At 42.7% G+C, this 26,605-nt stretch overlaps 1 protein-coding gene across 2 annotated transcripts; it reads right to left on the bottom strand.

Moving 5' to 3' along the window:
* Positions 1-3,257: 3,257 nt before the first annotated feature.
* Positions 3,258-23,986, bottom strand: Ube2j1 (ubiquitin conjugating enzyme E2 J1). 2 transcript variants are annotated; one of them, XM_055599248.1, is made up of 8 exons: positions 23,390-23,986; positions 16,424-16,497; positions 15,507-15,638; positions 13,003-13,087; positions 11,922-12,027; positions 9,309-9,438; positions 7,993-8,112; positions 3,258-3,605 (listed from the first exon to the last, which is right to left on the bottom strand). In XM_055599248.1, the coding sequence occupies exons 1-8, from the start codon at positions 23,418-23,420 to the stop codon at positions 3,327-3,329; spliced, it is 957 nt and encodes a 318-aa protein (XP_055455223.1). In that variant the 5' UTR covers positions 23,421-23,986; the 3' UTR covers positions 3,258-3,326. The 2 variants fall into 2 exon arrangements, with proteins under 2 accessions (XP_055455223.1, XP_055455224.1); XM_055599249.1 differs by lacking the exon at positions 7,993-8,112.
* Between the last annotated feature and the right edge of the window lie 2,619 nt (positions 23,987-26,605).

Here is a 26,605-nt window from a genome sequence, read left to right as displayed (position 1 = left end):
TAAAGTGGCTAATGAAAGCAGTGGCAATAAGCACAAGTGGAAAGATCCTGACATAGGGGTACTCAAAGAAATATGGACAAGAGGTAAGATTAGATGGCAAAGAATACAATCTTTGATCAAAAACAAGGTCTGAGTATAGTAACTGGTTTTATTGGGCAGCTCAAACAAGTTCTGAAAACACCTAGTCAAAAGGTATTCAGACAGGTATTTTTGGATTTGAACAACTTTCTGCCAGTTTCAATGGTTCAGGTATGTACTCTCTACTCTTGGGCAGCCAGTGTAGTATTACTATTTCTGTTCAACAGAAACACTGTCTTTTGGAGGGAAGAATGGGGATGGGAGAGTGAGGATTATTAGACTCAGGAAGGAAAGGAAACCTACAAGGGTTAGGAAGCTCCTGAAACAAGATTCACAAGGCCCATCCCATCTAAGCAGCACCTGCTCAGTGAGAGACTCCAAGCGGTTGAGCTGCCTGTCAGTCCTGCCCGGTGCTTCAGGGATGTTGTTCCTGGAGTCATCACCTAAGCTGAGGGAGGCTTTTCCTTGATGACACTGCCTTCAATTCACTCATGTTCCTGTAAGTAACCACAATAAATTCACTGGCTCACTAACATAGTCTTGGCTGAACTGGTTTATGGTTTTGGGTAGTGACCTGTTTGAGGTGAATAGATGTTTGCTCACATGGCCTCAAGAAGTCACACGACAGTGAGATCACTATGTGTTCACCTGCACACTTATTTGCAGGTAATAGAAAAATGTAGGCTTTTCAGCACTTCGCCCTATGTCCCTGTAAGCCCAGGTGTGCTGGGTTTTGCATTCTGGTCTATAAAAATGGGCAATCTCAGCATACTACAGTGTTTCTGCATAAACCAAAGCGCAATAGACAGAGTTCTTATTCTCCTGAAATACAGACATCTGTCATTTCATAGTAAAACCAATAAAGTATTTTTTAATTCGTTGCGACACTTGAAATCATTTATTTCAGCAGAATGAAACAACAGCAGCACGGCAATGTGAAGTGCTACATAAAAGCCCCATGTACAAAAGATTTGAAAGGCTCATGGGCGTGGGCCACTACAAGCAAAACAGACATTTTTTTCAAGCATGCTATTTTTAACTGCTTCGATGTGTAGTCATGTACTGTGCTGGTCAGTGAAAAAGCCTTGAGTTTTGAAATCTGAGAACTGGGAAAAATGAGAATTTAAGTCTTTAACTACCAGCTTCTACACTGTATGGGCCCTTATGCTGGAACTGAGAGGTTAAACTGAGGCTTTGACAATAGAGGCCCTTCTGGGAGCTCACTGACAATTTTTAGAAGGGACAATTTTTAGAGCATCTGAGGGAGAAAAGCACAAGGTACCACTTTGATGTGTGTATCAGGTGGTAAAGACTGCCAACACATATAAGGAGGTAGCCAGTTTAGCAACAGTGAGGGCAGAGTGGACGAGGTTACATAACAGCCACAGCATTTAGCACAGTGCCTATGGAAGACGCAGCGAGATCACAGAGCTCCACAGGCTGGCAACGTCTGGCTGGGAGGACTCAGGGTGATGGTATATGGGAGTCTCTCCTAACAGGAAAGGCCACCCAGGCTTGCCACTGGATAGCTCATGTCTTACTAGGAGACCACTGACCCAATGCTTCTCCTATCTCGTCTTATAAACTAAGAACTCAGAACATGCTTTTTCATGGCAAGAACATTATTTTTAAAATGGTAACCTATAGTCTTCCTGACATGAAGTCTTTACAAAATTCTTGGGCTTTTAGACATTACCAACTTCATCTATAGAGATGAACAATCCGTGACTATAAAATGTTACTCTATTAAATAAAATTTAAGATTATTTTATAGCATACAGTGCCTTTTAAAATTTTAGGTGTTGATATAACAAAACCCGACTACCAAATAAAAATGGAAATTATGTCCAATGGTTAACAGACCCCAAATCACATAATAGGAGTGAAAATTAAACTCACCTTTAAAATGACTTTGTGAGCTGTTTTTTTTCTCACCCATAATTGCATTTAGTCAAAACCACATAAGGACTTTCCGACTACCCTCCCACACATACTTAAAATACGTATGAGTTAACCTTTGTATACTGATCTAGAACCCAAATAACATTTACATTCAGCTGTCCTTAAAAAACAAAACAAAACTTATAAATGGGCTTTGAGAACATGATATATTTAAAAGCTGGGGACTGCCTATATTTTTCAGTTAAAGTGGCAATGCAGGGCCCTCACAGTTGCTGAAGGAGCATGCTGAAGGCGAGATTGTTTTGAGCGGTCTCACTAGGCACTGTGAAGACAGAATCAGACGTCAGCATCCGGGGACTTGTTGGCACTAAGGAACAGATGAACTTCCCATTGAAATCTTTCTTGGCTTTGATTTATTTATTCTAAATAAAGTTTGTTTGTTTTTAATCTATCACTGTTACTTGGGCCCTGAGTTTTTCTATTAAAATTTGAATATTATGCATATTCCTAGAATAATTAAAAACTGTAGTGATTACAAAGCTAAACATAGAATTCAAACCATGTACAAATGAAAGCAGAGCAAGGATTCAAACTTTTTAAGATCTCCTCACCTAACTTGTGATGAAAAAACCAAATAATTTCTTGGCTTGGCCCTGTCTTCCTTGAGATGGGCTATGAAAGCCTGTTTTCATATGTGTGCATATTAGAGATGGTGCATGTCAAGGTAGCTACAAAGTCTGTCCTCTTCAAGTATTAGACAAAATCAAAAAATATAATAACAAAGACCTTCAGAAATGCCTGAAATAAAATTATTCTCACTGAACAAAGTTTCAAATACAAAGATCACAGAATGGGCAACCGTAGTCTCTCTCCCCTAAATGACAGTTCAGGAAGCCAGTGAGGAATCTGCCCTTCCTCTGCCTCCTTTACTCTTTCTCATTCTACATAACTAAAGACAGGACTCAGCAAGTCAAACTGAGCAACCAGTAATACTCCAGATGGGTAAACACCACTTTTTATGTTAAAATTCCAAAGGACTACATAGAAAAGCATTGCAAAGCTATAGAAAAGCAGCTTGGGTGTGAGCAACCACAATGAGTTACTTGTTTTGTGAAGTAGATTAAACAGTAAGACAAGGAACTATGGCTTCCAGTCCCTTAATCAAAGCAGGGCAAACTGCTGGAGCACATCCTGAATGCTACCTATAGCACAATGACTTTATACCAATAAAAAAGTAACGAAGGATAAATACAAAATAATCTTTTTGTAAACAATCCTTAGGTTATACCCAATGCAGAATGTTTAATGAAGCAACTGAGTCACAGCTCTCAAGTCACAAAGCAGCATTATAACTCAAAGTCAAATATGTACTCATTGGCCAGATATATTCGTCGGAATATGAGAGCCGCCAATGCCAATGTCAGGATGACGATGAGCACGGCTGAGCCGCCATGCTCCGTGCGGGTGGCTCTTGGTGGCTGGCCCTGGGTTACGTCGGGGGCAGAGGATGGCCTTCTCTGACTCTGCTGCTGGGCTCGGCGCTGCCGAGGGCTCATGGAGGTACTCTTAGGAGCTGACTGGGTAGGTTGCAGCAAGGGTGCTCCAGATGGGTTCTGGGCTCCATACTAGGAAATAATAAGAAAATCTGTTTGAAATTGACAAGAAAAAAAAAATGTATCCGTACTTGTTAAGAGCTGAGAATACCAAGCATTAAATATGACTAAGGAAATCTACCAAGAACCATTTGAATGCTGAGAGCAGAACCAACCCTGAGGAATAAGCCAGAAACATGAGGTACCCTGAGTACAATGAGGTGGAGGAGCCCCTTTACCAGCAGACAGATGCCCTCGTGCAGCTGTTTCTCTCCAGGCGGCAGCAGATGCAGCAGCAGCAGTTTCTGCTAAGCATCTGGCACTGCTCTTCTTTCAGAAGATCCGAGGAGAGAAGCACTTTGTTCTCCACCTCCATCTTGAAAATTACCCATTACAAATTGGAGAAAGACTTCAACTCCGAAAAGCACACCTTCCGTGACTCTGATTTCTTCAGTGTTACCTTAGCATGTCGATGTCTCTCCATCAACAATAATAAGGAAATAATCTTAAACCACAATGTTTTCACCTTGCTATTGTGAAAATATGCTTGTTTTCAAATTTCTTCCAGTCACCGCACTGACTGCTCAGTGGAAACGATCACAATGTGACACAAGGCTTTCCAAGTCTTAAGTTTGCCTTGGAGATAATAAAACCAGCAACAGCACACTCAAAGACACCACAAGACACAGAACCACACAGACACAGACTCCTTACCCTGCCTCACTGCATCACTGGGGCAGCGTCACCACCAGAACATACTCATTCTCTCAGACAAGAAACAGGATGTTTTACTTCAAGTACTTTCCAACAGAAATGTAAACACTTAAAAGAATCAAATAATATAAACCCAAATACTTCTTTAAATCATTACAAGTATAAGCTGGGAACAGCTTTAAGCACGAGGGGGAAACTGCTAAATCTAAGTAGTTGCAGAATTTCTACTTAAAACCTGATATTCATTTCAAATTTAACCCATAATGCACAGATATAAAGGAACTACTGATGAGTCTGAGTTAAAAATAGCACTAATGCTGAATTAAAAGCTGCACAGAGTTAGACTTGTACAATCTAGGCCTTCCAAGGACAATCTGTCCACTGAAGAGTGCAGATACATAAAGCTCTATGGTGTATGAGGTCCCGTGTCATCACAAGTGCCATACAGGAAGTAAACTACTGTTCAATGAGTGACTTGAGTTACAGCAGCTAATAAAGCAACACTGCAGTCTAACCTTCACATCCTTCTGATGCTCAGCTAAGAGCATAAATGTATTCAGGAGATCCAAGGACTAAGGTTTAAAGAGAACAGGTCAAACCCCAGCTGGCTTGAACACGTGACCCTCTTCCTCAGCCTCCCACCAGCTAAGACTGCAGGCATGCACCACCACCCAGCGAGGACCAGGCTCTCTAAGGAAAAAAAACATGACAGTATCAGCATACTGCCTAAGAGACTGACTCCTATACAGCTTTCATAGACTATATTATTTTTTCTTGGTTTGAAGGGGGATTAGCCTACCCTTAAAATGGAGAAAATAATGAGTCTTTGTTATTTCTAGTCTAGATGTGAGTCCTGAAGCCACATTTAACCCCAGTCTCAGCTCCCTCATCTGAACAATGAGGATAATATCCAGTTCAGCAGTCCTGATGATTAAGTGGATTAATGGCATAAAGTGCTTATGACACACATTTACTTGGCAAATGTTAATCATTACTAATATTGTTACTATTAACATATCCTTTTGGAGGCATTCAGATTTAGGCTCAAAAACTAAGTTGTGAATTTCCTTAGCTTAGCCTCCTTGTTAGTATGATTACTACGCTTAGAAACATACCTTAAAACATGCTTGTAAGCTCAGCACGTAGGAGGCTGAGGCAAGAGGACTGGCAAAGTCAAGGCTAACTTGAGTGCACAGTAAGACTATGTCTTTTTCTCTTTTTTTATGTTTTTCTTGGCTTGTTTTTTTTGTTTGTTTTTTTCTTTTCCAGTGCTGAGGACCGAACCCAGGGCCTTGCGCTTGCTAGGCAAGCACTTTACCACTGAGCTAAATCCCTAACCCCAAGACTGTCTTTAAAAACATTAATAACCCAACCCACATACGCAAGACTGTAGGTTTGATCCCGGCACTACAAAACTAATTAATTCACCAACTAATGCCCAATATTTTAGTACATGTGCTTTAATGAAAATGCTTATTGTTGGGCAGTGGTGTTGTGCACACCTTTAATCTGAGGGAGAGGCAGGTAGATCTTTGTGAGTTCAAGGCCATCATAGTCTACAGAGCAAGTTCCAGGACAGCCAGGGCTACAGAGAGAAAACCTATCTTGAATGTCCCCCAAAAAGCTTATGTGTTTTACTTACGTTTCTACAGTTCAGGTGCCTTTTGTGCAATTGACTAAATATTGATGAAATATTACAAAATGCTAAAATTTTTCCCATCTAAAATAATTATATTCATAGTTATGTACCTAGCAATACAGCAATTTGTCTATACTAACTTAGAATAGCCAACAGTGAGTTCTATTTACTTATTTACCATGGCTGTGTACACACAAGGAATAGTGGGTACATGGGCTGTGTCACACCCATGCAAGTTGGCCCTTCCCACCACTACGTGGTGTAGCGAATGCCTTTACCCACTGGGCCATCCCACCAGCCCTGGAATGACATAGAACGGCTTACTTATTAGAACGTCAGTCTCTGGATGGGACCAGGAATCGACAGACTGAAGAACATACACTACTGTCAGGTATTATGGTAAGGACTAACGCACAGAAAATTAATGACTAAATAAGTAATATCTAAAAGAAGTGTACCTGGAATATGTAATGAGGCACTTGACAGATTTAAAGTATGTTTATGTGTCCATCTTACTCCCTGAAAGAAAGCCACTGAAAGGTATCAGTCCCGCTTTCTACTAGATTATTTTCATTTTTCAATTTTCTAACCTGTGAAGTCCTCTAGGGCCAGTGAGATGGCCTAGCGCATAAAGGCGCTTGCTGCCAAGCCTGACGACCTAAGTTCACTGCCAGGTCTCCCAAGGAGGAAGCAGAGAACTGTTCCTGGAAGTTGCCCTCTGCCTTTTATAAATACATAGCAGCATGTGCACAACTCCCTTAATAATCAATAAATGTCTCCTATAAACCCAAGGGAAGAATATAAGATGCAGTTTCCTAGTCAAACAATCTCGAACAAAAATGACTCCAAAAGAGGTAAGTTCATCTTGTATACATATTAAGTCAAGCCATTTTCCCCTCCTAATCCTCGTTATTCAGCACTAGTCTAGGAATATTTTTAATCAGTCTCTCTGATCACCTGCGCTGACCCACTTTTTGAAGCAATGAGTCAGGGCAGAGAAATCACTGCCCATAAGTAACATTCATCCATCCAACAATTCCTGGCCACTTACTCCACACAAGACAGCAGTTCAACAGGGCTGCGAGCAGAGTATAAGTTCTGCATCTATGCTTCTAAATGGAGCTGCCAGCCACAAGCTGCAGCGAGCTCAGTATGCAGCCAGGGTGCCTGAGGGACAGCATTGTTATGCTGTTATCCTGACTGAATTTAAACTTAGACAGCCACAGGTGACTAGAGTTCCAGGCAAAACTACTCTCCAAGGCTCAGGGAATTACCAAGTCAGTGCTCACAGCCTATCAGAAAGTTGTTACTATTCCTGTTTTATCTAGCCTAGCACAGGTTAGCACTGACTTTGAAGAAGTCATAGTATTCTGAGATGACAACAGGACTTAGAAACTATTTCGTCCATCTCCACTCAACAAAGAAAATCTAAAGCCCAGAAATATTTATTCAGACAATGTAATTAGTGGAGCACCCGAGCTAAAATCCTACTACTAAAAACACCATAATTTTCAGTATTTGATCTAGGAGCTTACATTATTCCAAACAAGTGTGTGTGTATGTGTGTGTGGTATGCTGTGCTGTGTTACAGGTGTATGGTATGTGGTAGGTCATATGTGATGTGTGGTTTATAGTGAATGGTGTGTGTGGTGTGTGTGTGTCTGTGTGTGTGTATATATGTGGCTGTATGGCAGGTATGTGATGTGTGTTGGATACGGTGTTTAGTGTGTACTGTGTGTGTCTATGTGGTCTGTGTGGTGTGTAGTGTGATGTATGTGTATGTGTGTATGATGTATGTAGTGCGATGTTTGTGTATGTGGTGTGTATCGTGTGTGGTCTGCGGTATTTGTGTGTGGTGGGGGATAGGGGAGGTGGATGTGTTGTGTGGTGTGTATGTGTCTGTGTGATGTGTCTGTGTGGTATGTATGTGGTATGTAGTGTGTATATGTTGTGTGGTGTACGCTGAGTGTTGTATATGTGAGTGTGTGTGGTATGTGTGTCTACATAGTGTACGTGTGTGTGCTGTGTGTGTGTGTGTGTGTGTGTATTAAAAGATAAGAGCCATACCGATGTGCTTGCTGTAGCACCCTGGAATGTTGTAGGTAAATCATCTTGTGAATCATTTAGTGAGAAAGAGTGGTTTAAGTCTGATTCAGCGATAGTCTTTCCAGATGAATTGACTTCGGCCTATAAATAAGACATATCCAAGAGCAGCGTTATAAGAAGAAATGTATTAACAATCAACTAATTACCTCTCTGAATTGATTTTCATTGTTCCTTTCATACCTACTCTCAATCAGTTAAGCACATTTGCATCTGCTACATGCTAAGTTTGATAGGAAGAGGACGAGACAATCTGCATTCTCAGGCTGCTACCTGCTAAGGAACAACAACGCTTATGTTCCAAACCTACACTTCTAAGAATCTCCACAAATTAAAGCTTTGGTTGACTTTTAGTCTGTCGGAGCTTTCGAGCCTAGCTCAGGCTGTAACAACAGTCAACAATCCCAGGCTGACCAGGCTTTACTGCAACTAGTCAACATAAGCTGTATGTGTTTTCTCAAATCTGAAAAATCATGATACTCAAAACACATCTGACCTTCAGATATTCAGAGAAAAGATTCTAAGTATAATAGGAATCCTGAAAAGACAAAAGTATCAAGATTTATATTTCCTCCTCCAGAAACTATGGTAAAATTGAAGGGAAAACTCCCAAGAACTTGCCCTAGAGGCAGACAGAGAACAGAAAAGCAGGTGAGAAAGAAAAGGTAGCATACTGCTTAATATAGGTTAGTCAAATTCCAAAAACATGAGTGTGCTTACTCAAAGTATTAAAATGTTATATAAATTTTATATTTGGATAAAATATGCAGAAATGGGGAAAAGGGAGAAATATGTCAAAATATTAACAGCAGCTATTTCTTAGAGGTGAGTTACCTACTTTGCTCAAAAAGAACTAGAATGTAGAAAGCACTAGGGGAATTCCAAATGCAGCTCTAATGCATGTGTGTGGTAATTAGCACACCCTGACAGAGGCCTACAGGGAGGCATGACTACTATTCACAGGTGTAAAGGGCACAGAATGAGAAAGTACTATGTCTGACATACTATGTCAGCATACTGCCAGGAAACCACAAAGTTGAGCTCTGGATGCAGCCTTATATCCCGTCTAGTTTTAACTGCTATGCCCAGATGCTTTCATGAGTGTAGCTTATACATTTTATAGTAATATATATATATATATATATATATATATATATATATATATATATATATTTATAAAATCTCATTCCAAAAGAACTATAATACTTTCCTTTTTAACCTAGAATTCAGCAGTAAACAAAAAGGCTCTAAAAGCAGATCTGTTTAGGAATTTATAGTACCTTAAAACTAATCTGTCTGGCCAGTTCTTTGGCTTCTTGATCAGCCTGGCTTGAATCACTTCCAGATTTTAAAGGCAGCAGGACATCCTTCATGGCAGAGCCACAGCCTTCACAACAGAAATCTTGTGATCTGGTAGGAGACAGCATTGTTCAATGAGCATAAACCAAACAGTGAGCACTAACCCTTCTTAAGACAATCAGACAGGGGCTACAGAGACAGCTCAGCACCTACAAGCATTCCTAGCACCCACATGGCGGGTAACCATCCTAAGCTAAGTCCTAGAGGAGACAAGGAGACAACGCCCTCTCTGACCTTCACAGGCACTGCACACACGATGCACATATATGATGCGCAGCCATATGCACATACATGCAGGCAAGTCACCCATAAACATACAACAAAAAAAATAAATCTCAAAAAATAAAGATGCTTAAATACTAAATGACTAAAAGAAAAGAACACTTACAAGTTCATAGTACAGTCATCTATAGGCTGGGAGACATCAAGGAGTATAGTTCTGAGACAAGTGTTCATTAAAAAAAAAAAACAGCTTAGAGCTGGGCACGGGGGCACACACCTGTGATCCCAGCACTCAGGGAGGTGGATCTCTGTGAGTTCAAGGCCAGCCTGGTCTTCAAAGTGAGGACAGCCAAGGCTACACAGAGAAGCTCTTATCTCAAACAATACAAAATAAAAAGCTTTTATTTCATTTTTTTTAAATAAGTTATCTAAAGAAAGATAAGCTTCAGATCTCCAGTGGCAACATATTTATGTAAATTTTCTATTATATGATACTATCCTCATGAACACATAGCATGAGCCTATTCAAAGTCTGGGAAAATGTCTAATATAAAGTTCCAATTATCTCTTTTAACAGAAACATATAAAATAGGAAAGAAGCCAATTAAAAATAGAACTTATGGCCAGGCATGTTGACACATACCTTTAATCCTAGAACTTGTGAGTTTAAGACCAGCCCCGGTCTAAATAGTGAGTTCCAGAACAGCCAGGGCTACATAGTAAGACCTTGTCTCAAAAACAAAAACAACAACAAGAAAAAAAAATTTACAGATACTGCCTAGAAAAAATTCACATATATTATTCACTTGAGCAGGAGTACAACTGAAAGACCCGGAAGAACTTGCGGAAAATATTAAGGTAAGGCTGAGTCAGCACTTACATAAGCAGAGTAAACCTATAAGCAGACTATGTCCTTAGATGTATTTCCTTTTGTATTCTAGACAGAGCCAAACTGCGCTAAGGCGGTGGACGTGAGTCAGTTAGTAGGGTTTGCCTAGCGTGTGTGTGCACGCACACACACACACACACACACACACGCACGCACGCACGCACACACACACACACACACACGCACGCACGCACGCACACACACACACACACACACACACGCACGCACGCACGCACGCACGCGCGCGCACACACAGAGCCTGGACTTGATTCTAGCACTGCACAGGCCACACAGGCCATGTGGGTAGTATACAGATGGGAGGCAGAGGCTGGAGGGTAGAAAGGTCAAGGTCATTCTCAGCTTCACACTGATGCAAACAGAAGACTCCAATATAGAACATTTGTCAAGACTTGCACCCAGGCGTGGTGGTACACACCCTTAAGGGAGGCACTGGAAAGGCAGAGAAAGGTGGATCTCTGTGAGTTCAAGGTCAGACTGGTCTACAAAGTAAGTTCCAGGACAGCCAGGGCTACACAGTGAGACCCTGTCTCAAAACAAACAAAAGGATTCCATCAACTCAGCACTACTGAGAGGAAATGGCACCTTGAAATGAATGATTACAATATATAAAAACACACCAAAAAGGGGAAAACGAAAAAACGAAACCCTGGGAAGGCAGTATTACCATATCACTACCTAAGAAAAACCTCCTTTATTTTATCCCAGGCCCTTTATTGAATGTCTGCTATAAGCTATGTACGTGGCGCCCTGATAACTCGGGGAGCTGACCTTTCAGACAGTGTGTATGAACAAGGGCTCTCCCCTTCGTGCCTCTGGTACCCTCTGAGGTGGACAAAGGGCAGTAATACTTTGCAGGTATGCCTCCAGCTGGAGTAGAGCAAATCTTAGTAAAGTGTTACCAACTACTCTATTCATTTTTAATTATTATATTATGTGTGTGACTGTTCTGCCTGTGTGTGTCTGAGCATCACATGTGTTCCTGTGGCCACAGAGCCCAGAAGAGGGACTTAGTCGGATCCTGTGGGCCTGGGTTACAGTTATGAATCATAATATGGGTGCTGGGAATCGAACCTGGGTCCCCTGGAAGAGCAGCCAGTGTTCCTAACCACTGAATCACCTCTCCAGCCCACTACTTTTAAAAGAAGGAGATATTTAGACTGGTAATACAGATTAGTGGAAGAGCACCTGCCTGACATGGAGTAAAACCTTGAGCTTGATCAATCCCCAATACTACAAAAAATATATCATGAGTTCAATTTTTTTATATTCTAGTCATTCCAGAGAAATCTGCAGAACTGGATTTCTACAATGCTAAGACTGGATCCTTAGGCAAGGTAACAGCAGAGAAAGAAACCTCCCACCATTAAACACTAATACCACTCGGCCCTAACAAGGAACTTACTTTTTGGCAAGTGCTCTTCTCTCCTCAGGTGTGTAATCTAGAGAACCTATGGCTCCCTCTCCTTTAGTTGGCATAAACCCAATGATGGCCAGCAATGCTGTCCTTACTGAAACAGAAAGTGAACATCAATTCAGTGAAAGGAGCTGGGGTAGGAGTGGGGGTTGGGGTCAGGGCTGTGTTAGGAGTCAGATCAACAGTGCAAGCACGGGGACTGAACTTGGTCTCATGCTTTCTGTCTATCTGTCTGTTTTAAGAAATAAAAAGGCGGGGAACTGGAGAGATGGCTCAGAGGTTAAGAGCACCGTTTGTTCTTCCAGAGGTCCTAAGTTCAATTCTCAGCAACCACATGGTGGCTCACAACCATCTGTAATGAAATCTGGTGCCCTCTTCTGGCATTCAGGTGTACACGTAGACAGAACATTGTATACATAATAAATAAATTTAAAAAAAAAAAAAAAGAAGGGGCTGGAGAGATGGCTCAGAAGTTAAGTGCAGTGGCTGTCCTTCCAATGGTCCTGAGTTCAATTCCCAGCAACCACATGGTGGCTCATAACCACCTATAATGAGATCTGGTGCCCTCTTCTGATATGTTGGTCTGCATGCAGGCAGAATACTGTATAAATAATAAATAAATCTTAAAAAAGAAATAAAAAGGCAGACAGGGCAGTGCATACTCTAACCCATGCTGAGGAGGCAATAAGGTGACTCAGGGGGCTTGCTTAGCCATCGAGTCTAATAAAATGTCCAGGTTCAGTGACTCTGCCTCCAAAACTAGAGCAGAAGAGGACTGAAGAAGACACCCACAACAACTACTGCTCTCACACACATCTGTCCAGAAACACTCACAACACAGACTATATAGATGTTTTAAGAGGAATTAGGCTAACTATGCAAACAAAGATCTGAAGGTTTTCAAAAGAAGTGCACATGAGAGGCTGTTAATGTACAAATCCAGACATGGAAGAGTATTTCTGTTAATTTTTCAATGGGATCATATATTAGCCAAAACACCCTCAATCTCAAAACTGTGTATCATATTATCAACTGATAGTGAAATGAATCTATATTCATTAATACTCACTGCTCCATGAAGGCTGCCAGGTTTCAGGATGATGTCCTGAGATACTTAAACAGATCTTCTTGCCTACTTCAAATCGCCCATTAGCCTTAGAAATAAAGAACACATCTTAAAAACTGTAAAAGTCTATTTAATGCCTTATGCTTTCCAAACATAAATACATTTATTTATACATGCATAATATTTTTAAAGATAATATGTAATATTATCTTTATAAATATTTATTTTTTTATCCTCTTATAGACACTCAAAAATATTTGTGAATTGCTGAATAAATAACAAAGGCTGTTTGTAGAAGGTGCACTAGCATCTTCCTGAGAGTGAGCTAAAGAGCTGGCATGGAAAGACTTACTGACGCTGTGCCCTGTGCCTACTACAAACCTAGGCTTGCAGAATGACAAGACACATAAAAGGCCAGGTTAAACCTAAGGCCAAGGGTACCTGACTATCTGGTGGGGAAGGGTGAGGAGAGGCAGCTCTGAGCCAGGAGTGACTTTTCAGAAGGATGATGCCACTTGCTTAGAGAGAACAGTCAAGGAAGAGTAGAGCTGAGATCATGGTTTTTGACATCACCTCTCCTTTCAGAGGTGACCACTGAAGCTAATTCTCACAAATACAAAGCAGCTGCTGTCCTGAGCAGGTGAAACAGCCACAGCATTAAGGAAGAGGGTGAGAAAGAACAGGCATTAAGAACTAGCACGCCACTGGGAGAAGGCTGACTCTGCCTCCTGGACACCCTCGGGTCCTGTTCACTAAACATTTGCTGAGTCCAAGCTAGAAGTGACTTTAAAAAAGGAAGTGAAGGAGGGCACAGCTGCTTTTCAGTGTGGCAAACCCAAGTGATCCACTGGTTAAGTACTGGTAAAGAGCTGTTGCCTCCTGCTACCTGCACACATATATGCATTTCTCTCTCTCTCTCTCTCTCTCTCTCTCTCTCTCTCTCTCTCTCACACACACACACACACACACACACACACTCACACACACACAAACACAGCACCTTCTCCACATACACCAGCCCTTCTCCAGACTGTTTGTTTCTCCCAGTTAACTGAAATGAGTCCTGACATCAACAATTAGCAGTAAGACCCAATGCTTGTCAAGCAGCTTCTTGATGCCAAAACTTTAGAATGTGGCTGTATTTGCCAGAAGCAACAGTCCATTAGACAGAATTTTAAAGACCTACGTGCGCCCAAATGAAAAGGGCACTAGTCAGTGCCCTGGCCAGTTGTCTCTAAAACAAATGCTTTTTGCCCAAAGTACAGCTACAGCTGAGCTAGTCTGCTGCTATGGATAAACACCTCGGGCCAGAGTGCTACCCTACCCTATGGGTCAGATAAAACTTAGATGCAACAGAAGGAAAACTGAGAAGCCATGGAGGTTCTCTAAGTAGAGAAAGTCTGCTTCAACAAAGAATATCTGTAAAACTGGACTGCAATAGCCTACACAAGAGTAAGGCTATCAAAGAGAAAAACAAGGCAGCAAAAAGGTCATTGTGTTTGGTGTGTGTGATGCATTTTTCATGGTTAGGAAAAAATTAAACATAAGTGAGGCAAGGAAAGTTTAGCAATCAAGAGAGTTAACATAGCGATAGTCTTTTCCACATGAAAATAAAACATGTAAGTAAAGGTAGACATTCTGAGCTATAAACAGAAACAAAATACCATTTATTAATATTTCTGTGGCCGGCTCTAAGAGCTATATGCAGGATACTGACTTTCATTTCCACGTCAGTTCAGTGAGCTGGGTATCATTTTAGTTCACTGTCACTGTGAGGAAACTCAGGAGAAGAATGTGAGGATGGATGATGAGACTGGGTTGCACTAACCATATTGCCACGTGTCGCCCAGCAAGCCTAGCACTTCTCACACATTCACTCCTGAATCCTAACAATTGCACTATGACATTCATGCATTCATTAGTATCACACCAGTACTACCAGATGCATCAGCTTCCTCAGATTTTTTCTGAAGATAAAATACTGCACTTCTAAAAATATAGGGAAAAAATACTGCACTTCTATGGTCTAGACTCTAAAGAAAAATTAGAATAATATTCTACTTCATTTCTTTCTCTCTCTCTCTCTCTCTTTTTTTTTTGTTGTTGTTGTTTAAGGTTTCTATGGCAGATTCTCTTTTCAAACACGACCTTTTTGCTGCCTTGTTTTTCTCTTTGATAGCCTTACTCTTGTTTAAGCTATTGCAGTCCAGTTTCACAGATGTTCTTTGATGAAGCAGACTTTCTCTACTTATCAGAGAACCTCCATGGCTTCTCAGTCTTCTAGACAGGTTTCTCTGTGTAGGCCTGGTTGTCCTGAAACTTACTCTGTAGACCAGGCTGGCCTTAAACTCAGAGATCAGCCTACCTCTGCCTCCTGAGTGCTGGAAATAAAGGCATGTGCCATCACCACCTGGCCTCTACTTCATTTTTTATGAATAAGCTGACTACATTTGCAGATAGCTGGAGAGATTAATCCACAAGGACTGTAAAAAACCAAGAGCTCTTACTGTTAGCAGAATAATGCTTGGTGGTTTCATGGGGTATTCTGGTGGCAGTACTATGCGTCCATGATAAACTCCTCCATCAAAATCAGAATCTGGGGGGCCTCTGACTGTGAAGTGCCATTCAAAAAGGTTATCCTAAACAAAAACAAGAATCCACAGGATGAAGAACATTTAAAAGTTTTATCATTTTTATCAACAGTAACATTAAAAATGTCAGGTGAGGAAAATCAAATGCTTTCTAAGACTGCTATCATAATTTCTAATGCTCAAAATGCCCTAAAATCTTAAAAGGCATTATTTAATGTAAAATTTATGTCTCATAAAAGCTAAATTTTTTAAAACCAAATAAGTTAACATTTCTGAGTTCTATTATGTAGTCATAAAATTCCTTCAATTAAAATATAAATTAGTGAAAAATATAGTAAAATCATTAGTATAAACTTGAGTTACTTTTAACAAATCTCTAAAAAGTATTCTTCATTATGTATAACTAGGTAGTAATATTAATAGACTGGCTATATGTCAGTATTTAGTTATCAAGTTACTTTTCAAACTTCAAAGTTCTTACACACTATAACATTTGTGTCTTCACTATTACCATGAAAACCTTTCACAGGTTTTCGAGCCTGAGATGTTTATGTCAAACAAGCAAGGTAGCTGCAGAGACCCGTGAGGGGTCGACAGCTTCTTACCATGCAGTGTCTATGGTTCCTTCTACTGCTACCCGCCTTCCCTCAACACCGCCCACTTAACAGAGCCCCCTAAGTCAGCTGTGCCTAGTGAAAGACCAATGAAACACTCAGAAAACAAAGTAGGTCAACAGCACCACACACAGCATTAACAACTGGAGCAATGGGAACACAGATCCAAGCTGTCTTAGATACTAAAGTACTGCAATTGGAGAACAGACAGGAACCAACCTCCAGAGGCTGAGCATGGTAATGATCTGTTGGATCTTTTAATTCTGCTGCTTCTTTCATCAATCGCTTAACAGCTAAAAGAAAATCGAGAAAATGGAGATATTTAAAATATGCTTTTCCAAGTGAGCAGCACAGACTAGCCAGGTGTGATGGTGCACCCCTTTAATTCCAGCTCTCAGGTGGCAGAGGCAAGTGGATCTCTGAGTTTGAGATAGAGCAGGTAGCTCTACAGGTGGGTCTGAACAAGCAGAGGAAAGTGAAATGTACAAAAAACATGTTAGCGTGATAGACAAGATAACAGGAAAGCAACTCCCACGCCCAGAATCAGATCAATCTGGTGATGCTTTCCATATTATTTCATTTGAGTCTAGGATTTTTTTAAATCTAGGCTTTAAAAAAAATTCCAGCCAGGCACCACACGGCACATGCCTATAATCCCAGTACTCGGGGAGGCAGAGGCATGAGCTTCTTTGTGAGTTCAAAGCCAGCCTGGTCTACAAAGTGAGTTCAGGACAGCCAAGGCTACAGAGAAACCCTGTCTTGGAAAAACAAAAATAAAACAGAACAAAACACTATAAGGTGCTAGCCAGGAATGATGACCACAGATCTGTAAGCCCTGAACTCAGGAAGTCAAAACAGAAAGCTTTCAAGTTTGAGGGCAGCCTGGGCTGCACAGCAGGACTGTTTCAAGTAACGAAACCTAAGTTCTTAAGTCACTATTCTATTCACAATCATTACTGTTCTTTTCCATCTCCTACCCTCAAGTGAAGCCTTGTACAAGAGAATGTATCCACTTATCAAATACTTTAAGTCTTTATGAGGTGAGAGGTGACAGCTACAATCATCAAATTCTGGGGTCATCAAGGAGCTCAGAGTTGGAAGGGAATCAATATTAACACAGCATGACAAAAATCTGTATTAGAAACATACATATTTGACACAACCTTTCCCTCCAAATTCTAGACACTCAGCTTCTTTCTCAGACACACCTCACCTCTCTCTACTCCAGGCCTCCTTACTTCATGTTTCCTCAGCTAGCAAAGCTGTTCTGGCACCTGTAACCATCTAGACTGACTCCCACATACAAGCATTGTTGTTTGTTACTGTTCTTTTGTTTCGTTTTAGTTTTGATTTTTGTGTTTTGAGCCAAGAGGTCTCACAATGTTATGTGTTGTCATGACACTGAACTGCAGGATCTGTTTAACCCCTGTAAGACTCTATGTCACTGTGGACTCCTCACAGCTTATAATAGAGTATTCAAATATGATGAATGAACATTAAAGTCTTCCAACATTTCTCTTCCCAAGAATCTGAAGCTGTGACTAGTGTTGGTTTTTTCTAAATGAACTTGACATAAAAAAAAAAAAAACAAAAAACCTTTATTCAAAGAAAACCTAATGAGAATCCTAATAGGCAAACTAAACAATACATATCTGTTTGGTTGAAAAGATCAGTGTGGAAAGGGCTCCCATCTAGGGGGCCATGGAGAAGGACTGTAGGCTGCTAAGATGACTCAGCAAATAAAAACACTTGCAAAACAAGCCTGAAGAGATCTTAACCTTAGCTCAATCCCCAGGGCTCATGTAAAAAGCTAGCTGCAGTGGCAAGCGTGTTTTTAAGTCCAGCACTCCTGTGGTAAGAAGAGAAGGTGGAGACAGGAAAATCGCCTGCAAGCTTGCAGGCCTACTAAAGCACACAGTAGACACAGCAAGTGCAAGTACACATCAATAAGGCAGAAGCCAGAACTGACCAAGAAAACTGTCCTCTGACCTTCACACATTCACCCTGGCACGTGTGTGTCACACACACACAAACACACACACATAATGTCTTAGGGTTTCTATTACTGAAACAAAAGATCATGACCAAAAGCAAATTGGGGAGGAAGGGGTTTGTTCAGCTTGCGCTTCATCACTTTGCTGTTCACCACCAAAGGAAGTCAGGACAGGAACTCTTAACAGGACAGGAACCTGGAAGCAGGAGCTAATGTAGAAGCCATGGAGGGGTGCTGCTTTCTGGCTTGCTCCCATGGCTTGGTCAGCCTGCTTATACAATCTAGGACCACCAGTCCAGGGTGGCACCACCTGGGCTGGGTCCTCCCCCACTATCATGAACTAAAATAATGTCTTACAGCTGGATCTTAAAGGGGCATTTTCTCAATTGAGGCCCCTGCCTCTCCGATGACTCTAGTTTGTATGAAGTGGACATAAAGCCAGCCAGTACAAATAATAATTTTCTAAAGAAAAGGACTGAAGTCCTCTGGCATTACTTTTCCTGTTGCTGTAATAAATACAAAGCAACTTAAACAAAGGTTTAACCTCACTCACAAGGTACAGTTCTTCATGGTGGGGAAATCATGCAATAGGTAGCTGGTTATACTACACCCACAGTCATATGAGTGCCAGTATGAAGCCCATGTTTCCTATCAGTCCAGAACCCCAGACCATGGAATGGTGCCTCCCACAGTTAAGGCTAACCTAACCTATGTAATTCCTCATAGGAGATGCTCAGAGGCTCATCTCCTCGGTGATTCCAGGTACTGTCAGGTTGAAAACCCAGTATTAGGATGGTTAATTTCAACTGTCAGTTTGAGGAGATATAAAATCATCTGGGAGATAAGCTGCTGGTAATAACAATGAGAGATTATCTTGATCTGGTTCTTTAAGTGGAAATACCCACCCACTGTGGATGGCACCATCCCCTAACCTAGGATCCTGGATTGGACTGTGTTTTTTGTTTTGTTTTGTTTTGTTTTGTTTTGTTTTGTTTTACGGAGAAAGTACACTGAGCATTCATTACTTCCTGCACTTGGATTTTGATGCAATGTGACCACATGCCCCAACCTCCTGCTGCCATGGCTTTCTCACCACAATGGACTGTAACCTTGAACTGTGAGCCAAAAACAAACCCAATCTCCCTGCAGTGGCTTTTGTGGTAATATTTCATCACAGCAACAGAAAAGTAACCAAAACAGAAATTAGCCACCACACTCCTGTTTTGTTATTATTATTTATTTATACAGTATTCTGCCTGCATGTGAGCCAGTAGGCCAGAAGAGGGCACCAGATATCATTACAGATGGTGACAAGCCACCATGTGGACCTTTGAAACAGCAGCCAGTGCTCTTAAACCTCTGAGCCATCTCTCCTGCCCACCACACTCTACCTTCAAAACCACATAAAAATGTACTGGTTCCTAAGGAGAAGTGTCTTTATGAGTGTTAGGTGCATAGTGCTGCCAGGCAACTAGGGCTAGAGCTGTCTGTTCCTCCTGACCACCATGTCTCTTGCTTTAGCCCAACTCCTCTCTCTCTTCAACCCCAGCTCCTCCCTTGCTTTCTCTCTCTCAGTCCCTTTCTTTCTCTCTCCCCCCTCTCTGTTTTTTTCAAAAGAGGATTTCTCTGTGTAGCCTTGGCTGTCCTGAACTCACTTTGTAGACCAGGCTGGCCTCGAACTCACACCAATCTGCCTGCCTCAGCCTCCCTGAGTACTGGGATTAAAGGCCTGCACCACCATGACCAGCTTGCATTCCTGCTCTTAAGCTTTACTTTTTAATGGAGGCTTTGGTCTCTCTGGATCAAAAGAGATCATGGGGTTCAGGCTCCATGAACCCCAGCATTTGCCCTCTTCTTTTGCCCAGCTAGTTCAATGAACTTACACTAAAGTTAGGGCCAAAACATAAAAATAAAGGGATCTTTTATAGGCCGTTGTCTCCCAAACATCAGTTTCTCTTGGAAAGTATCATAATATCATCAGTTCCCAAGACATGGTGAATTTCAGGAGGCTGCCACCTAAAAATTCCCATCTGGGAACCCCAAATGATGTTCCCAACTTCCCCTTTCTGGTTTCAGAATGAAGGCATGTTGGCAAAAGTTTAAGAACTAATTTTTTCTGACTATAAAGATACTTCTTAAAAATTACGATGTGCCAAAGAGATGCTCACTAGGTAAACGCACTGCCACCAAGCTGACAGCGTGAGTTTCATATCCGAGTCCCATGTGAAGGGAAAGAACTGCCTGCAGCAAGAAGTCACCTGACCACCTGAGTGTCACAGTGCCCACACACACATACACAAACACACACACACTAAATAAACAAATGTTAAGGGGGAGGAGAAATGGCTCAGTGGTTAATAACACTGGCCATTCAAGAGGACCTGGTTTCAATTCCCAGCACCCACATGGCAGCTCACAACTGTCTGTAACTCCTGATCCAGGGGATCTGCCAACCTCTTACAGACATACATGCAGTCAAACACCAATGCTCATAAACATAAATAAGCGCTGGAGAGACAGCTCGGCAGTGGGAGCACTGGCTGCTCCTCTAGAGTACTGGGGTTTGATTCCTAGCACCCACATGAAGGACCACAATCCAGTTCCAGGGGGCCCAAAGCCCTTCACACACAGTGCACAGACATATGCAGGCCAAACATTCCTACATATAAAAATAAAATTAATTTTAATTTAAAACAAAACACATTTGAAGAATGTCTGAGTGGAAAGAGAAAAAAACTTCCTGCCTTAACAAACTTAGAGCAACGAGACTTGAAAAGATTACAAGACAATGTGACAGTGCTGACCAGGTGAACAAGTTTAAGGGCTGCCTGCCTAAGGGAGCTGAGAAGGCTGGCCCTACAGAAGCTTGAAGAAGTGAGGGCTTTCAGATGAGTTAAAGGGAAAGCCCTCCAAACAGAGGAGCCAGCAGAGAAGGAGATAACATCTGGACAGTGGCTCCTTGAAAATGCAAAGGAGTCTAAGGTGATGGAGCTGGGAAAGAAAGCAAGGGTTAAGGCCTGACCAACCCTATCCAGCAAGTTAACTAACCTAACTAACTCTGGGCTTTACCGGCTGCTAAGTGATTCCAGCTGAAACACTGTTAATCTGAGAAGTGATCTATAGGTTTGTTTCAATAGATCTGGTGAGAGCAGTGACAGCTTTCACCCAGGGGCAGAGGTGAAGGGGCTGCCCAAGGAACTGACCACATCTCAGTAGTAGACTGGTCTGCCTAGCATGCTCAAGGCTTAGGGTTGGTGTGTGAAGGCTCAGCTGCCTGAACACTGAATCCACGGGATGCGGATTTTCAGGGAAATACACAAGTTTGAAGGAGTTGAGGATATCATTGAATTTGGTTTTTACAACTCACAGAACCTTTTTCAGTCTATGGGAAATCTGTAAAAATGTTCAATAACTATAATTCTATGCATCTGCAGCTGAGATGGATCTGAGTTGACTGGAAAGTCTGATTTGCATGGAGCTTCAGTTGACACCAACAATATCAACAGGATAATTCCCAGGTTTCTGAAGAGGCAGAGTACATTTACAAACCAACGAAGTTACCATCTACACAATATCTCACTTTAACCATTATCTGCATTGTCGTCTCTTAAAACTTCCCATCCATATCTTTGAGATAACACAACAACAGCAGATAGGAAATGAGATGTTTTAATTTCTTCCTTTCATGTAGCCATCAATCTACAATAACAAAGATTTGAGAATAAAACAAAACAAGCATTATCACCCGGCTTCTCCGAATTTTTTTTTCATTATTATATCCCAATTTATTTCATTGAAGGCTTCTCCAAATTTTAACAAGTCCTTCAGTTCATCTATTCACCTCTAGTAACTCCAAATCATCTACACCAATAGGAAAAATTTTGCTCTTCCAGAGGACCTGGGTTCAATTCAAAACACCTACATGGCTGCTAGCAACTGTCTGTAACTCCAGTTCTCAAGCATCTGACACCTTCACAGACATACGTGCAAGCAAAACACCAATGCACACACACACACACAGATTAAAAAGGAATGTTCCTAAGAACATTTCACACACCAAAACCAAGAACAACAACAAAAATATCCAACTAATTCAATTATTGTGGCATTAAAATGGTAAAATTCAAGCACTTCTACTTTCTCCGACTTTTCTTCAATTCTTCAGATTGTAAGTGATGGGCTGAAGACTGAGAATGTGGTCCCGTTAAAATTCAGGTGTGTAAATGTCATCCTTGCACAGGCATGGTCAAACTTTAAACGAACCCCCTAAAATATAACTGATTCTACATCTAGTCACCTAAGGACACTTAATTATCAGCATGCAAGCTAACGACATTCTGTTAGGCCAATATACTCGGGCTTTTTGTTTATATATTCTAAAATTTGAAGAAAAAAAAATTCACAACGCCAACTCTTTCCATTAGGATATTAGACTTAAAAGTCCAAACTAAAAAGCAGTGTGAGAGAGCAGACTTAAACAGCAGTAAGAGTTCTAGTTCAAGGATCATCAGTACCTTGGGGTTTATGATTAAGAGCTAACAGGGAGGGGTTTGTTTTGTTTTTCTCCTGACAAATTATCAAGGTACATTTAGAATGAACACCTTGTATAGAACCCAGTAATTCGTGTCCCAAATGATGTTTTGTGCAGTGTTTTTAATGTACCAGAAAAATAACTGGAGGCCAGGACTGCCTGGGACACTGGAGGAAAGAAAAGGAATCCTCTGCGTGAATTCAGACATACTAGCAATCAACCCTTCCCCCGCTCCCCAATCGTGGTTAATTCTTCACTAGTTTAGTTACAGGACGTTTTCTTTACGTCTATAAATTCAGCCGCAAGCACTGCAATGGGCTAGTTCAAACGTCAAGACCCCTCAACCATAAGCCAAACGCCTAACAAAGTTCGTCGGCGGCGACACAGGGGGCGGAGAGGACGCGGGGACAGCCCGGCACTGCTGTCCCCAGCCCCACTCCGCAGAGCCCGGGAGGGAGAGGCCGCGAGCCGTGGGGCGCCAGCAGATCGGGGGGCTCCGCAGTGGCCGCTGCCCCGCCCTGCGGCCTGCACCCCCGGACCGGCAGCGGCCTCGCGTCGAGCGCCAAGCCGGGGCAGCCGCGAGGGCCGGCGGACTGGAGCGGGCCGGAGGGCCGCGCCCGGAGCCCAGAGACCCCGCCCGCCCGGCCGCGGCCCGGCTCACCCGGGCTCTTCAGGTTGTAGCGGGTCTCCATGGCGAGCCTCCCCGCTGCCGCTCCCGTCAGCGCCGCGGCTGCCCCGGTCTCGCGCGGCGGACGCGCCTGGCGACGGCCTCGGCTGACAGCGCCCAGTCCAGCCCGACCGAGCGAGCGAGCGACCGACCGACCGACGCGGGCGAGCTGGGTCCGCCTCCCTGAGGGCCGGCCGGTCGCCGAACCGGGCGCCGGGCTGCAGACGGCCTGCGGGGCTGACGTCGGGGGCCGACGCGCCCGCCCGCCGCGTCGCTGCGTCACCGCCCGCGCCCGGTCTGTGAAGTCGGCCTGACGTGGCAGTCGCTTCGTGGCGGTCGCTCCCGCGGCGGCGGCGGGAGGCCGGCCCGGGGACCTGCGGACAGCGGCGGCACCCTCGTCGTCCCCTTCGGCCCAGCCGCGGAGGCCGCCTGGCCGCGGGCCCTTCAGGGGTTCCCCGCCCGGAGCTCGCGGGATGCTGGGAGGAACGGCGGGCGGGCGGGCGGGCGGTCGCGGCCTGGGCCTCGGCGACGGCTGTGCGCCTCTCCCAGCCCGCTGTCGGTGTAGCCGCCACGGGCCGGGCCGGGCTTGTGGCCCGCTGGCCTCTAGTCCGCAGGCTGATGACCTAAGGCACCCGTTTTTCAGTGTGCATCGGAACCTGCCAGAAATGAAACCAACCGCGGGTCCGCGTGGAATGTTAGGAAGAGCGTGTAAACCGGGCAGCTCCGACTTGGAGGGACGGTGCGTCTGTCTTTGTGGAATGCATAGGACAGAAAGTATGGTTCGCCGGATGAGGAAAGAGGGACCAGGACCCAGTAGAGATTAGGTTATAAAGTGAGTTAAGATTAACCAGTCGGACAAGTTAGTGTTATATAAAAATCTTGTTTTATATTGTCAGAGTTTACAGTCTGTATGTGAATTTCGTAGTGACTGGTCCCAGCAGACTGAACTGGGATGGAAAAAAAAATTAAATGGCATCTTTTAAACCATTAAAAGGTGATGTTTTCTGAATAGTAAACTGATAATCGGATGGACAAAGAAACAAGCAAAACCAAACTCCAAGTGTGCAGTCTTTGTTAATCTTTGTTTTCAGTTCTCAAATTTAGCATCCAGCAGCCTCCCCTGCCCAGCAGCCGACCTCAGAACCAGATCTTCACAGGGGCAGCCATTCCCGTCCACCACCCTGCCTCTTCACAGTGCACTTTCCCCTGGTGCTCTCCTCCTCCAAACCGTGGAGATAGGAGTGTTTCTCTTTTCTTTTATTCTTGTAGCCAGCATCATCTGGTCCTTTGGGGCTCTTCCTTAGATAAAACAACAGCAAAATATCTGGCACTGAGTTGTGGGGACATAGCAAAGCTTACTTATAATCGCTGCAAGAGAAAAACCAACTCCAATTTTTCTCTTAATTAGAAACACGTACAGAGGGGGAAGTATGTTGATTAAAAGAGGAGTAATGCTGCTTACAGGTTACTCTTAACTGGATGGGAAGGGAATTAATTTTCCCAGAAAATGTAGGTTTGTCAAAAGAATACTTTGGTCTTTTTCAGAACAGATTTCTTTCTAGAAAAAAGTTACAATTTATAGCGGACAATAAGATTTCCAAATTATGTTTGAAATATTGTTCATCTTATTCTTTATAATAATCCTGAAGATAAGTTTTCAAACAAAGACCTTACAGCTATCTCAGAGGTACAAGGGAAGTGGCAAAAGGTGAAGTTCAGAGTGCTCCAGAATGTTGACAGCCTGGAGCTACAATCCCTGTGTTTCCTCTTTTCCCCAGAGAGCCACCAGAGCCAGGAATGTGAGATCCTTTCCTCCAGCATTCACATCCTAATCCAAGGTCTGCTGGGTCGGAATGGTTGATCGGTTATTCTTCATGAGAGTGTTGGTGATGACACAGACTATCTTCTTTTAGTGGGTGAAGAAAATTGAAGTCTTGAAGAAATTAAGCAGTTGATTTAAGTTCTCATTTCCTCGGGTACATTACAGGTTTTTAGCCTCTTGGTATATTATTTCTGTTATAGTCCATGTGAGAAGTTATAGACCCCATACATATTGCTGTGCAGTCCACTTTAACCCAACATAACTCAAACACCAGGTCAATGCAGATGATGAAAATTTATTGTAATGAAGCTGCTACTGATCGGTCAGGGCCGCAGAACAGAGTTGGGATTTGAACTGAGCCCCTTAAGGGATGTTGTACAGCATATTTAAAGGATGAAACCATACAGCCAGGGACAGCGGGGGGGGGGGGGGGGCTGTAGCATCGTCCAGTCATATTCTGACATAAAAGGTTGAGCAAGGGAGTTTCCATCAATCAGGATAGGAGTAGGTTCCTGGGCCTGGGAATAAGAACATGACCCTGCCGGCAAGATGGAGAAGTTGTCCTTGAAATGGACTCAGACAACTGTCTCCTTACAAGTTGTCCCTGAGATGGCTGGAGTGAGACAACTGTTTTCCTCACAACAGAAGCTGTTCTGCTGTTGGGAAGTTCCCATCTCCTCTAGGTCCTGGGACTCTGAACTTAGTTTCTCCTTATGATTAAATGGAGCCTGAAAACGAAATACTAGTACTTAGAATAAGTTTTTTTTGCTTATTCCCAACAAAATAAGGCCAAATTATACTTCTTTATTAAGCCAGCGACCAAAAGCAGACTTTGGCCCAAAAGAATCTCTCAGCACCAAAGCTCAAGGTAAAGCATTTCTAAAGAAAAACCACAATGGCATTGCCAGGTGTAGGTCAGGGGAGTCTGGTAGAATTTGTTTTGACTATACAATCAGCAGATATTTTGGTTATGTATCTGAGCCATGGAAAGTCCCAAATGTGCTCTCAAGGCAAATGTGACTGTTGGGGGTGGGGGTAAGAACTGAAAAAGTGACCAAGCAGACACAAAATGGTATGACTTTAGTCACTTCACTCCTCATTTCTTTCAGTTACTTCTCAATACTTGAGTTTTATGAAGGAGCAGGTACTGAGAAACAGTTAATAAATGAGGGCCCAGCATGGGGCCTGTGAGTAAGGAGTTAGCCATGGATTCCTAGTAAACCAGTTATGGAACCCAGAATTGCTGGCCTTTTTTCCTCATTTATTAGGCCCAACTTTATTGGATGCTTAGTTAGGCATAACTCATTTTTAAAAAAGCAGATTTTTAAAAATAAAACTGTTGGGGCTGGAAAGATGGCTTAGAGGTTAAGAACACTGGGTGTTCTTCC

Source organism: Psammomys obesus, unplaced genomic scaffold (assembly GCF_907164565.1).
Source record: "Psammomys obesus unplaced genomic scaffold, mPsaObe1.curated_primary_1811, whole genome shotgun sequence".
In the NCBI taxonomy this organism is placed as follows: Eukaryota; Metazoa; Chordata; class Mammalia; order Rodentia; family Muridae; genus Psammomys; species Psammomys obesus.
The sequence above is the reverse complement of the archived record's forward strand: the minus strand, read 5'-3'. Positions and strand labels throughout refer to the sequence as shown.